Source organism: Callorhinus ursinus, unplaced genomic scaffold (assembly GCF_003265705.2).
Source record: "Callorhinus ursinus isolate GAN/ISIS: 27379988/994484 unplaced genomic scaffold, GSC_fseal_2.0 scaffold31, whole genome shotgun sequence".
Taxonomy (NCBI): Eukaryota; Metazoa; Chordata; class Mammalia; order Carnivora; family Otariidae; genus Callorhinus; species Callorhinus ursinus.
The window spans coordinates 13781666-13793735 of NW_027397093.1; the positions used below are offsets into that span (position 1 = coordinate 13781666).

General features: G+C 56.7%; 1 protein-coding gene across 1 annotated transcript in view; it reads right to left on the reverse strand.

The window, feature by feature from the left end:
- The window catches only part of CDH23 (cadherin related 23), a 407397-nt gene that overhangs the window by 353785 nt on the left and 41542 nt on the right, over nucleotides 1-12070 (reverse strand). Inside the window, exons 2-3 of the mRNA XM_073878857.1 lie at nucleotides 7151-7222; nucleotides 828-905 (exon numbers count right to left, since the gene is read on the reverse strand). Coding sequence (XP_073734958.1) covers nucleotides 828-905; nucleotides 7151-7217 — 145 coding nt within the window. The 5' untranslated portion in view covers nucleotides 7218-7222. The remainder of the gene's footprint in view (nucleotides 1-827; nucleotides 906-7150; nucleotides 7223-12070) is intronic.

Below are 12070 nucleotides of genomic sequence, written 5' to 3' on the forward strand. Positions count from 1 at the left end.
CCCCAGTACGCTGCTTCTGGGGCACAGCCCCACCCCCAGACCCACAGAGTAGGTAGATCTGAGTTGAAGAAGCCGCAGATGACAGGCACTTTCCCTAAAGTGACACCCAGAAGAATGAGGACCGAGGAGGGAGTGTGGACGGAGGCGGGAGGGACCTTTCCAGGCACAGTGGTTTGCAAGCATGCTCCCAGGAACGAGAGCCTTCCCATCAGCACAGCGGCAAGATGGGTTTGTTCCATTCAACCCCCATTTCCTGAGAAGCTTCTGGTCCCCAGAGCCGAGCGAAGGCCACAGGGCTATGTGTGCACATCTCCCGCCGCCGTTGTAGAAGCCAGGCACTCAGGAAGAGGATCATGGGCACAGAGCTGTGTCATGAGGTGACTCAAGCTGGGGTGGAAAGAGGTGCTCGTTATCACCTCCTAAATAGTCCATTTTTCCCCCTCATGACCCGAACAGGCACACTCGATGCAGAAAACTCAGTGATCACATCAAAGTACAAGATGCTATAAAACAAAACCCATGACAGCTGCCATCTTCAAAAATTTCACAAAGAAGAGGAACGAGCCATTTTGTAGACTAAAACTAGTGCCGAAGTGGAAGTCAAGCAAGTTGGGCTCAATGTGATAAATCCCTGGACACTCAGAACTCCCCTATGTTGGAAGGAACAGCCCTGGGTTGTACTGAGCGCCTCATCCCCGGGGACAGCCAAGGAAGAGCCTCCAAATGAGGGGGGAAGATGGCCTCCATCTCTAAGATCCCCATCCCTTGGGGGAGCGGAACCCACCCCACGCCTCCTGGCATGCCCAGCAGCCCCTGTGCCAACTCACCCACAGGTGTGTCCTCGCTGATCAGCAGGTATGTGTCAAAGAAGTGGTTGGTGAAGAAGGGCAGTCGGTTCACCTGGCCTGCAAAAGTCAGAGGACAAGGGTGTCAGTCAAGTACCCTCATGCCAGCTTCTGGAAGGAGACACAGCATGGGGGCTGCAGAGGGCACGGAGTCTGCATCCAGGGCCACCTTCCCAGGACCCCAGCGAGTCCCCGTCCTGCCCCAAGGTAAATGGGGAATAATGCCAGTAGGGAGGTCGTACGGTCAGCGAGGCCACCAGCCCCCTGCAGCCCTGGCATCCTGGGCCACATGGAGACGTGCTGAAGCGTAAAATACACGCAGGACTGCAAAGACTTGCTATGAAAAAAATGGGTGTAAAATATCCCATCAACCGTTTATATTGATGACGTGTTGAAATGAAAATATTGCAGATATACTGGGTGAAACTTATTATTAAAATGAGTTTCTTTTCTAATGCAGCCCCTAGAAAATTTCAAGTCACACACGCGTCGTATTCCTCCAGGGCCACCTGGCTGCAGACGGCGTGTGAGAAGGACACAGGCTGTGCACCAGAGCCAGGCATGGCACCCGGGAGCTCTCAGCAGGTATCTGTCGTGGGCAGGGGCGGCCAGCCCATCCCACAGGATGCGTAACAACAACTGCCATCTATGGAAACTTCGCTGCGTCGGCCACTTCTGTGCCCTCCCTCCATCTTCGTGGTACAGCCGGGACTATCATCTCCCCATCTTACTGCTGAGGAGAACGAGGCTTGTAAGGGATCAGTAGTCACCGGCCCAGGGTCACACAGCGAGTAAGTGGCACAGGCCTTACGGGGCCCCTGGGTGGTTGGCCCCGTACCACTCTGGGATGGCCTTGGGGTGATGAGGGCCGGGTCTGGAAGGAGGTGGGGTGGTACCGGTAGGGGCCCCTCATACCACAAGTCCCCCACATGAGGTCTCCCCGAGGCTGGCTTTACCTGTCCCCTGAGCCCCCTCGTAATGGTCTTCAGTAGTGTGGTATGATAAAAAATATATTTGGTCTTTGTCCCAGCTCCTGGCACAGAGCTCCAAAATTCCTTAGAATTTCCAGAGCAAGGAGTGTCTTTTGTCCTTTCTAAGGAGCCCCAGCTGAGTTTACGCTAGCCAGGGGACCTGGGGTGGGGCTGGTGGGCAGAAAGACCGACTGGTTAGTGGGTGGGCACTTTTAGCTCCCCCCCGCCCCCGTCCCCAGACCTGCAGGGAGGGGAGGGGCTGAAGATTTAAGAGATCTGATGATGTTCCAGGAGGTGAATATAGCCCTGTGCTGGGAGGGCGGTGCCCCCGGAGAGGACTTGGAAACTCCACACTGCCCTCACCCCCGCTCCATCTGGCCGTCCCTGAGTTGTAGCCTTTGTTTAACCCCGTAAATGTAAGCCAAGTGCCTCCCTGAGTTTTGAGAGTCACTCTAGCTGATCAAACCTGGGGGGGGGGCGGGTGGTCACAGGAACCCCTGACTTATAGCTGGTAGGTCAGGGTACAGGGGGCCTGGGACTTGTGACTGGCTGTGAAGTGGGGGTGGTCTTGTAGGCCTGAACCCTTAAATCTGTGTAATCGGACAGTAACGCCAGATAGGGTCAGAATTGAATGTAAGTAAATTGTGGGGCACCCAGCTGGTGTCCAGAGAATTGAAGAATTGGTTGTTGGTGTGGGAAGACACCCCAGAAGTAGGCAAGTGAGGAGGGCACTTCCCCCTCTGCCCCTACCAACCAGTGGATATCAGGTCTGTCTCACACGGGGCTGATGTGGTGCCGCCCTAAGCAGCTCCTGCTGGGTCCTCTGGGTACGCCCCCCCCATTTCTGCTGACCTGGGGTTCTCTCAGGGCCTGTGCCCAGCTGGAGAACAGAAGCCAGCTCCCAGGAAGTGAGAAGGCTGGAGCCGAGGGAGGGCACTTCCCCCTCCTGCCTGAGATGGCTCCTAATGGAGGGGTGGGCAGAGTGGCATCTTCCCCTCCTCCCCCTAAATCTGCTCAGAATGATGTCACTTCTGATTCCTCAAGCATTCTCTCCCTTCCTGGCTAGGACTGCTGGCCCTTCTGCCTTCACCTGTCCAAATCCTATTCATCCTTCAAGTTTCATTTTAGACACCCCTTCTTCCAGGAAGCCCGCCTTGATCACCATTACTACAAACATGCGCTCACACACATTCTTCCACCCTCTTACACCAGGAATCCAGAGCCCCTCGCACATACAACAGCTTCAGAAAGAGGCCACTGGTCAAGGGCCTTGCCTTTGTTCAGAACTTCGCTGTGCTTCTTTCTAGCTGCGTGATCTACCCATGCCTCAGTTTACTCAGGTGTAAAAGAGCAACAATAAGACTTTCTTCATGGCTGTCCTGAGGATCAGGGGAGATTACATACGTAAAGCGCTTAGCGCCATGCCCCAGCACACAGCCAGCACTGGATAAATGGTAGCTACTATTAACATTGGTAATGGTGTCACCCACGCAGCCAGAGGGGGATGCTTTGGATCACCAAGAGGAGCCTTGGGCTCCGGTATGGGAAGCAGGGTGAACCCAGGCAGAAGGCTCAGGGGTGCCCAGAGAATACAGCAGTGGGCTTGGGCAGCGGGAGAGGGAAACCAGCGAGGAAAAAAAAAATCGCCAGCAGCAGCATTATTCATTTTAAAAGTTTCTTTTACAGGACCTGCCGATAATCAGCTGCGGAGAGCTCCGCACGGGTAGCTGGCAGGGCCTCGGGGGCACGCGTCCCCTGCCACATACCAAGCAGGGCCTGTGTTCTCAGAACAGTCCTGCCGCCCCCAGAGGCCCTGGGCTGCCAGGGCAGCACCCGGGGACTGGGAGGGGGTTGGTGGGAGGGGGGTGGGGAAAGGGGCACACGGACAGGTTACTTACTTGTCCTCTTAAAAACCACTTTCAAGGCACCAAGGCTCTGTCCTCCTCAGGCAAAACGGCTGCCTCAGGAGCTTCGAGACCTCTAGCCAGGCTGGACTGTGAGTGGATATACAAGGAGAGGGGGCACAGGGGACCTGAGTGACGGAGAGTCCCAGCTTCCCGCGCCCAGGACCCGCTCCTCTGTCCGTGCCCCACACACCCCACACACACCCGTCCCCCATGAGTCTACATCTAGCGCTCGCTCTGCCCTGGGGGCGTCTCCCTGCCTTCCCCGGCCTCTCACACTGATTGCTCCCTACACAGTAGATAGGAGTCCACCAGCTTGGAATATGGCCGACAGCACCCAGCATCCAGCTTCTCACCGCCGCCGGCCTGAGGGCAGCGGGAAGCAGGGAGGCTCACAGAGAACACAGCATTCGGGCTGCTGCTGCTGAATGACAAAGATTCGGGAAGGGCGCAGAGGAGGGCAATGTCCTGGCCTGGGGCACCTGATCCCAGAATGACTGGGGCCAGGCGCAATGTGGGGACGCCAGGCCAGGAAGCACTGACTTTATTTGGGGTCGTGGGATGGGGGGATTCCTCTTCGGGCTTGACGAACACCGGGAAGTGGCAGAGCGTTGAAGCAGCTGGGCCTGGATCCGGCCCATGCCTGCCTCCCCAGGTCTCTGATCGCTGATGGGGGGCTGGAAGCACAGGGGCTCACACTGAGATCCATGCTGTGGGGAGCCCCCTGACAAGGGAGGAGTCCTGGGCAGAGAGGACAAAGCTAGAGGCCTTACATGCTCCGCCAGCCAGTCGCTGCTGCGTGGCCTCAGGCAAATCCCTCTTTCTCTCTGGCCCCCATTTCCAAGCGTCAGGAGAAAAGCCCCGCACTGCCCTCCCAGCCCGCCTCCCCACCAGGGGTGTCCTGTCGCAGTGGCTGCACTGTGGGCCCTGGGCATCCCAGGGGTCAGAAGCCTGACCTGCTGCCGTCGGGCATGAGAGCTGGTAGCCCCACCATCAGGAACCCCCAGCCTCCTGCCTGGGGACCAACTGCAGGACCCAGCAGGATGCTCAGGGGCCAGGCCAGACAAGGATGGGGCAGGGCAGGCCTGCTTAGGCCTTCACCTCCTGCCGTGCCAACTGGCCCACACTGAGAACACGCTGAGGCCAGAGAGGGTAGCAAGCTTCGGCAGAGAGAAGATGACAGGCTGACAAGGGGGTCTGACATCTAGGGGGGCTTAGCCGTGAGCCTGACCCATCTCTGACTGCCCGGGATGGGGGAGACAGAGCCACTGGGGCTGTGGGTCAGATGCAAACAAAGTGGGGAGAGGTGATGTGGGATGGTCTGGGGGACAAGGGAAGGGTTGGGGGTCAGGGGCAGGTGTTGGAAGGGCAGGCTGCAAAGATGGTGTCCTTCAGTCCCTAAGTCAGCCTTGGTCTCACCATGCCAAAGAAGTCACACTGGCGACCTCAGATGGGGACCAGGAAGAGGGGACCCTACCCAGCAATGAGAGAGAGCACCGCTCATATACACGCAAACAGACTAACCCCCAGACAGACTGGTTTTGCCACACAGTTGCTGGGTGGTCTCAGGCAACCTGCTTAACTTTCTGTTTTCTGTGCCCCAGTTTTCTCCCCCCCGAGAAAGATACAGCTCATAATCAAAGAGCGAACCCATATTTAGCACCTAATATGCGCCAGGCGCTCTTCTAAGGGCTTGATATGTGCATTAACCCATCCGATCATCCTGACACCTGAAGGAGGGGAGTCCTATGGTCCTTCTGACTTTAGAGATAAGAAAAGTGAAGGACAGAGAGGCTAAGACACTGCCCCAGGGAGGCCACTGGAGAAGTGGGGCCGGAACCCAGGAGTCCTGGCTCAGTGCTGCTCCCTTGTGCCCACTTGAGATGCACGAGCCATCTTCGATCCCCAGAGCTCAGGAGGAAGCTGCCACCTCTACCGAGGATACAGCTGAGCTCTCAGCCAGCCCCTGTTTTATTTTTACATCTGTATTTCTTCTTCACAGCGGGGGGGGGGGGGGGGGGGAAGGGCGTGCGTGTCCAAGGTCATAGAGCCCCTGGGGAGACTGAGGAGAGTGTCCTGACTTCTACCATCCAGCAGAGCCAGAAGGTCAGAGCTGTCTTGGGTGCCCCCATGGAGGCCTCCCCGAATGGGGCTCAGAGGGCAGGTGGGGGAGTGCTATCCTGACAGAAGCTCCCGTGGAGGATCAGAGACCCTGACTGAGGCTCAGCCACGCCCTGCTTTCCATGACCTTGGGCCAGCTTGCTTCTCCGGGTGTCAGTTTCCCAGCAAAGTCGGCCAGGAGCTGAGAGAGGATCTGAGAGCCCCCCACCCCCGGCTCTGCCCCGAGAGTCAGTGAGATTACGTTGTAATCCCGGGCTGCCTGGATGGGAGTGAGCTCACCATCACAGAGGCACGCCAGCAGAGATCCTTCCAAACTCAGGGGCCAGGAGAGGGGATCTTCAAGGGACTGTCGGGCAGCCAGTGCGAGGCTGGCTCCCTCCGGAGACTCCCTGGCTCCCTGGAGGTGTCGAAGGGGCTGGCCTCACTCAGGAATGTGTTTGCCCGTGTCACCAGGCACACCGTGCCCACAGCTCTTCCCCGGGGACACCCTGGCCCCAGGAGACAGCCGTGCCTGTGGTCCTGGCCTTCCTTCAGTGCAGCCCAGAGCTGCTTTGTTCCTGGCCACCAGCTGTCCGGGAGCCAAGGGACCGGCACATGCTCGCATCTTTCCCAGCCTCTGCCATGGGCACCAGAGCTGATGCGCATCTGGCTGCTGCAGGGGGCAGGGGAAGGAGGGCTGGTCCTCCCTACAAGGGGAAAGGGCTCCTCACCGCCACACCTTTGCTCCAGCTGGTCCCTCCTCTGGGATTCCCTTCCCGTTGCACCCCTATTCTAAAACGACTTCCCAGGCTTCAAAGCCCAGATGAAAGTTTTCCCTCTGGCTGGGTCCCTCCCAGTGAGTCTTTTCTCCTGATGGGCTTCTCTGGAGCCCTGTCCACCCTTTATTACCACTCTGCTCACCTGCATTCGATGTCCTAAGTCCTAGCTGTGTCTTCCTCCCCCCACTAGGCTCTGGGCTCCCCCCGGAGCCAGGCACCACAGACACACATCCTCACACAGCAGGTTCTCCCACAGCAACCGTGACACTGAAGAGAACCGAGGCCGGGCCCTGCATCCCACAAGCACAGTTCGCAGCACGGATGCCTCCTGCCCCTAGAGCTTGCCTTTCCAAGGCTCCTCCCCTGCCCTCACGGGGAGCCTGGTATTTTCAGCCCTGGGAGTGCTGCAGCAACTGAGGCCCAGAGAGGCAAGCACGTGCCCGGTCACACGCACAGCAAGGCAAGGTCTGCAGGCCCGGAGCAGCCCTCCTCCCAACCCCCTCCTGGAGCACGAACCCCGTGTGGCGGGAAGGGCAGAGGGTGGAACTTACCCCAGCATCCAGAGATCAGCACAAACAGCCAGGCCACGAGGCAGCTGGTGGCAGCGTGGCACCTCATGGCTCCTGGGGACACAAGGAAGGAGAGGGTGACAAGTCTGCTCTTGGAGCCCCTCCCCCACCTCCCCACCCCTGCAGCTCCAGGGAGAACTGGCCTGGGAAGGCGAAAGGGAATCACCTCATATTGGGGGCTGGGGGTGGGGGGAGCGCACGTGGGAAAGAAGAGAGGGTCTGCATCACCGGGTTTCATCCTTGTCCAGGGCTGGGTATAACACAGCGGCCTGGGCTGGCGGCAGGGGCCGTGGGGCTGTCTGCCCAGCCCGGAGAGCAAAGCTCAGCAGCCGACACAGGACGCATGACTGAGGCATTCTGGGCTCGGTGGGAGGGGGGGTTGTTGCCTTGGCAGCCCCAGGAGTGACGGGGCTTGGTCAGTGTGGGGACAGGGACAGGAGATGGGCGCTGAGCAGGAAGTCAGGGGCCTAAGAGAGGGCCTGGCAGGCCCAACAGCCCGGGTCCCCCAACCTAAGTGCCCAATGGGCATGTCTTCTCCCACTTTTTATATTCACCGTATTCTCTTAAAAACTTGGATATGAAAGAAAGCAGCAGACCACAATGTCCAAAGAGGCACAGAGAGGGGAAGTAACTGTGCAGGGCTCCACAGCGAGTCTGTAGAAAGCTGAAGCCAAATTGCTAGGGGCTCAGAGCGAAGCTCCAGAGAGATCTGGGGCCCAGGCTCCAGAGGCTCAGCAAGGTGAGATCCCACCTCTAAGGGTGTTGGGGAGGGTGGTTGCACCTCCCACCACAGTAGTGGCCCCATTACAGCAGGGCCCTGGTCCTCTGGCCCCTTCTTACCCTCGTAACAGCTCAGGGATGGGCCTCCCAGAGACCAGCAGTGATACCAGGAGGGGCCCACACTTCTCAGCTGGGAACCCCCACCTCTCTCTAAAATGCCAGCTCTGTTTGTGCAGGGACACAGCCCACACACCTCTGCATCCCCTCAGGCCCTAGCCAAGGGCCTACACATCATCCTCTAGTTCAACAATTTGCCCAGAGACTCGTGGCTCATGGGTGTTGGGGTCAGAATCTGGACCCAAGTTGACCTGCCACCTCCCTCGCGGATGAGCAATCAGGAAAGACACAGGGAGGTGAAGGGAACTAAGGGAAGGGGTTTTTGGAGAGACTTCCACATGCATGACCCAGGGGCAAGCCACAAGCTTAGATCCCGTCATTCCAGACCCGGAGCGGCCTTTGTCAGCCCGGGCCCCAAGTGGCCCATGACATAACAGGGCCGGGGCTCCTAATACACAACCAGCGATGGCCTGTGATGCCCTTTTGTTTCCCTTCTAACTCTGTGCTTAAAATGTCCTGATTACTAGGCATGAAACAGCAATTTGAAGAATAAAAAAGATTCTTAGATGTACTTAAATAATAAAAGGTGCCCCCCATATATTCCTGTATTTCCACCCCCTTGAGCTTTGGGATGTTAATAGCCCATCACAGGGGTACCAACCGATACACTACCTGGGCCAGGCCGGGAACAGAAAAGAGGGAGATGCTGGGTGGGTAGGGATGATGGCCACTCAGAAGCCACAGGCTCTGTCCAAAAGTGGCAGCCGCTGACGTGTCCCAGCCAAGAGGGAACGTGGGCCCCGTGTGACCAGAGCTTCTGATTTTTCTCAATGAAAAGCTGGCAATGTGGCTTTTTATATGAGCTCAATTTTAAAATGTTGGCAAATAATTCCCTTTTCATGAGCCTAATAGGACGTGTCTGAAGGCCAGAGTGGGCAGGTTGGGCTGGGCATGCATCCTACCAGGCCCTCCTCTGCACCCAAGCAAACACGTTCACATTACACACACGTACGGAGCAGTGCGGCTGTGTTTATCTTTAGAATGGAGTCTGCCTCTACACAAAAGAAACTTGCTCTTCTCACATCTTGATATTTCACAAAAAACCCTCCAGGTCAACGCTGCTCCATCGACCCCCTTCTCTTTAGGAGCTAAATCATATAGTTCAGAGTGTGGATGTGGCATAAGAGACACAAGCATCCCCTACAGTTGGGCATTTAGGCGTTTCCAGGGTCCCACCGCCACAGACAAGGCCGCAATGGCCTGCCCTCTGCATGGAATTGGGGAGGGGGGCCTCTGGTTGCTCTTGAACATGGCTCTCCAGCTGCAGCATTACTGGGTTGATCAGCTGCCACATTGAGCATGTATGTAAACCTTTATTAGACATCGCCATATTACCTTCTGGAAAGGTGGTGGCAATTCCCACCCCCTCCGACAGCGTAGGAGAGGGCCTTTGTGCCCACATGGAAGTGATCCCTCTTTTAAATGGCTGCCAATCTGAGGCATGAAAAATAGTATGACGTTGTTGCTTTCATTTGCATTTCCCTAACTACTAGTGAGGTTGAGCACGATGCCTTTTGCTAAACGTTCAAACCACTTTCCATCTGTTATCCTGCGTTAGCCTACCCTAACCTGCAAAGAAGCTAGCTAGCCAGCATTGCCAGCATTATCCCTGATTTACAAGTGGAGAAACCGAGGCATAGAGCAATTAAGTGACAATCTGACATCTCCTAGTGAGTGAGTGTCTTAAAAAAAAAAAAAAAAGCAACTCCAGCCCTCTGCCTTTCTAAACCAGATGTTATAAGAATTAAACAACATCTGCCAAGAACATCATCCACAAATAGCTGGGGAGTGCAGCCATCCTGTGCTGGGGCAGGGGGGTGTGCAGGAAGTTTGCCGTGGAAGGAAGGAAGAAAATGAACACTTTTACTGGGGACAACTCCCACAGACCAGGGATTTTCAACGTATGCTTTTATTCAGTTCTCCCAAATGTCTCTATAGTGTAGATATTATTGTCCCCATTTTACAGAGGAGGAAATGAAGGCTCCCAGAGGTCCTTCTAGGGCGGGAACTGGCTCCCTCATGCCCTGCTGCCGTCTCCCATCCCCGACACACCGCCCACCCCACTTCCTAACGTAGAAAAGGGAAAGCAAGGCCCTTCCCTCAGGAGTCCAATACACAACACAATAGACACAGGATGCATGTCTGCAAAGAGGGGTGCACATGTGCACAACACACACACACACGCAAAATGCATCTCATTTCCACAACTCTGGCTCAGGCTCTGACACTACCAGGCACACCGTCCCCAACCCGTCTTCTTAACCGTCTGCTTCCTCTTCTCTTCCGTGGGTCATCGGCAACCAAACACAGCCCTCCCTCTGCAGGGTTGGTGTGGCCACCACCAAAGCAGTTCGAAGCAGGGGCAATGTTGGCTCCCATGCTGACTCTCCATCCTCAGCTTGGGGCAAGGTGGCCTAGACAGTAGAGGGAGGGGGGACACAGGCTCCAAAGGGCGAAGCAGAGTACCCAGGCAAAGGAGGGTCCATCCTGCTACTGGGTTGCCCCTGAGCTCCCAGTTCTTGCTCTTCCTCCGGCCCCTGTGGCTATGGGAAGGAAAGCGAGGCCCAGAGACAGAGGCTAATGGCAGTGGGAAGAGACCCCTGGGCCCTAACCTCCAGCCCAGGTACCATAACGCATGCTGCTCTGTCTGCAGGCATGCCCTTGACATTGGGGCTGCGCAAGTGTCACGTGTCCCCCCGCAGAGCCTGACCTCGCCCTGTCCTGTGCAACAGCCCTCCCACCTCCCACCCAGCACAGCTGCGTGGCCTCCTCCATCATGGGAGGCTATACCACCCTCAGGATGGGGCCTGAGCTCCTACCAACCCTCATCTGTCCCCACTGGACCAGGAAAGAAACACACAGCCTTTTGTGCTGGGCTTCCTCTCTAGGCCTGGATAAGTGCCAGATACATGCCCCAGAGATATGAGCAGGGTCTCGGCCGGCTGCCCCCCAAATCTTTCAGGTGCCTGGCTTAGATCCCATTCCTGCAGGAAGACTTCCGGAAATCTCTCAAACGTACCCACCGCCAAGAAGACATGGAACCAGGCCCCACAGCTCTCAGGCTGTCCGTTCTGAACATCCTCCTTCATGCTAAGCCCTGTGTCTGGCACTGGGGGAGGATAAAGGGCCCTGGAAACATGCACTAGGTGTCAAATAAGCGATCGAGACTGTTGCTGCTCAGGGCCATCAAAAGAGAAGTGCTGAACCTTGTAGAGGAGGTCAGATGGGGGAGGTACAAATTTCAAGGATTTGCAATGCTAACATTCACGGAGCGCGTGTTACCTGCCAGTCACTGCGGTATGCACTATGTTCTACGTGCTGGGGCTCAAAGAGTTTGAATAACGTGCCCAAGGTCACACAGCTAGTAAGTGGCTAAGTCTGGTTTGAACCCCATTCTGGGGGTTCAACCGCATCTCTGGCTATCAAAAGTTGGTCTCCCAGCCTCAGCCCCAACCTTTACTGAGCTCAGACATGTGCCCCAGGGCAGGCCCAGGTTAAGGGCCTGGTGGGAAGGCCCTGGGCAGAACTCTGCATCAACCAGTGAGCTGGACCTGGGAGAGAACTGCAACATACTTCACCGCCCTAGTACGCAGAAGCCAGTGGCAAGGCCAAGTGCATGTGCCAGGAAGAAGGGGAACAGCTAGGGCTGGGGAGTGGGCTCCTGTTTAATCTGCCTTTCCGGGCTATTGGCATCTCACAAGCCTTGGCTCTGAACCAGTACCAGCAAGACAATGTATACGTACACCATCAGAGGTGACCGAGCCCCCCATGGCTCCTTCCAGCACCATCCCCAAGAGGTTAATACCTCTGTCCCCGGAGGGAACAGACTACAAAAATTACCATACTCAGGGCAGCAATGCTACCCACATTGGCTTCCACCTTCTCCTGTGCTCAGTCCATAAACACCTGCTACTCAGGCAGGCCTGGGCTGAGGGCCACAGGAGAGGCTCTGACAGGTGGCACACTTACAGCACCCAGGGAGTCACCCCACATGGGAATCACCTC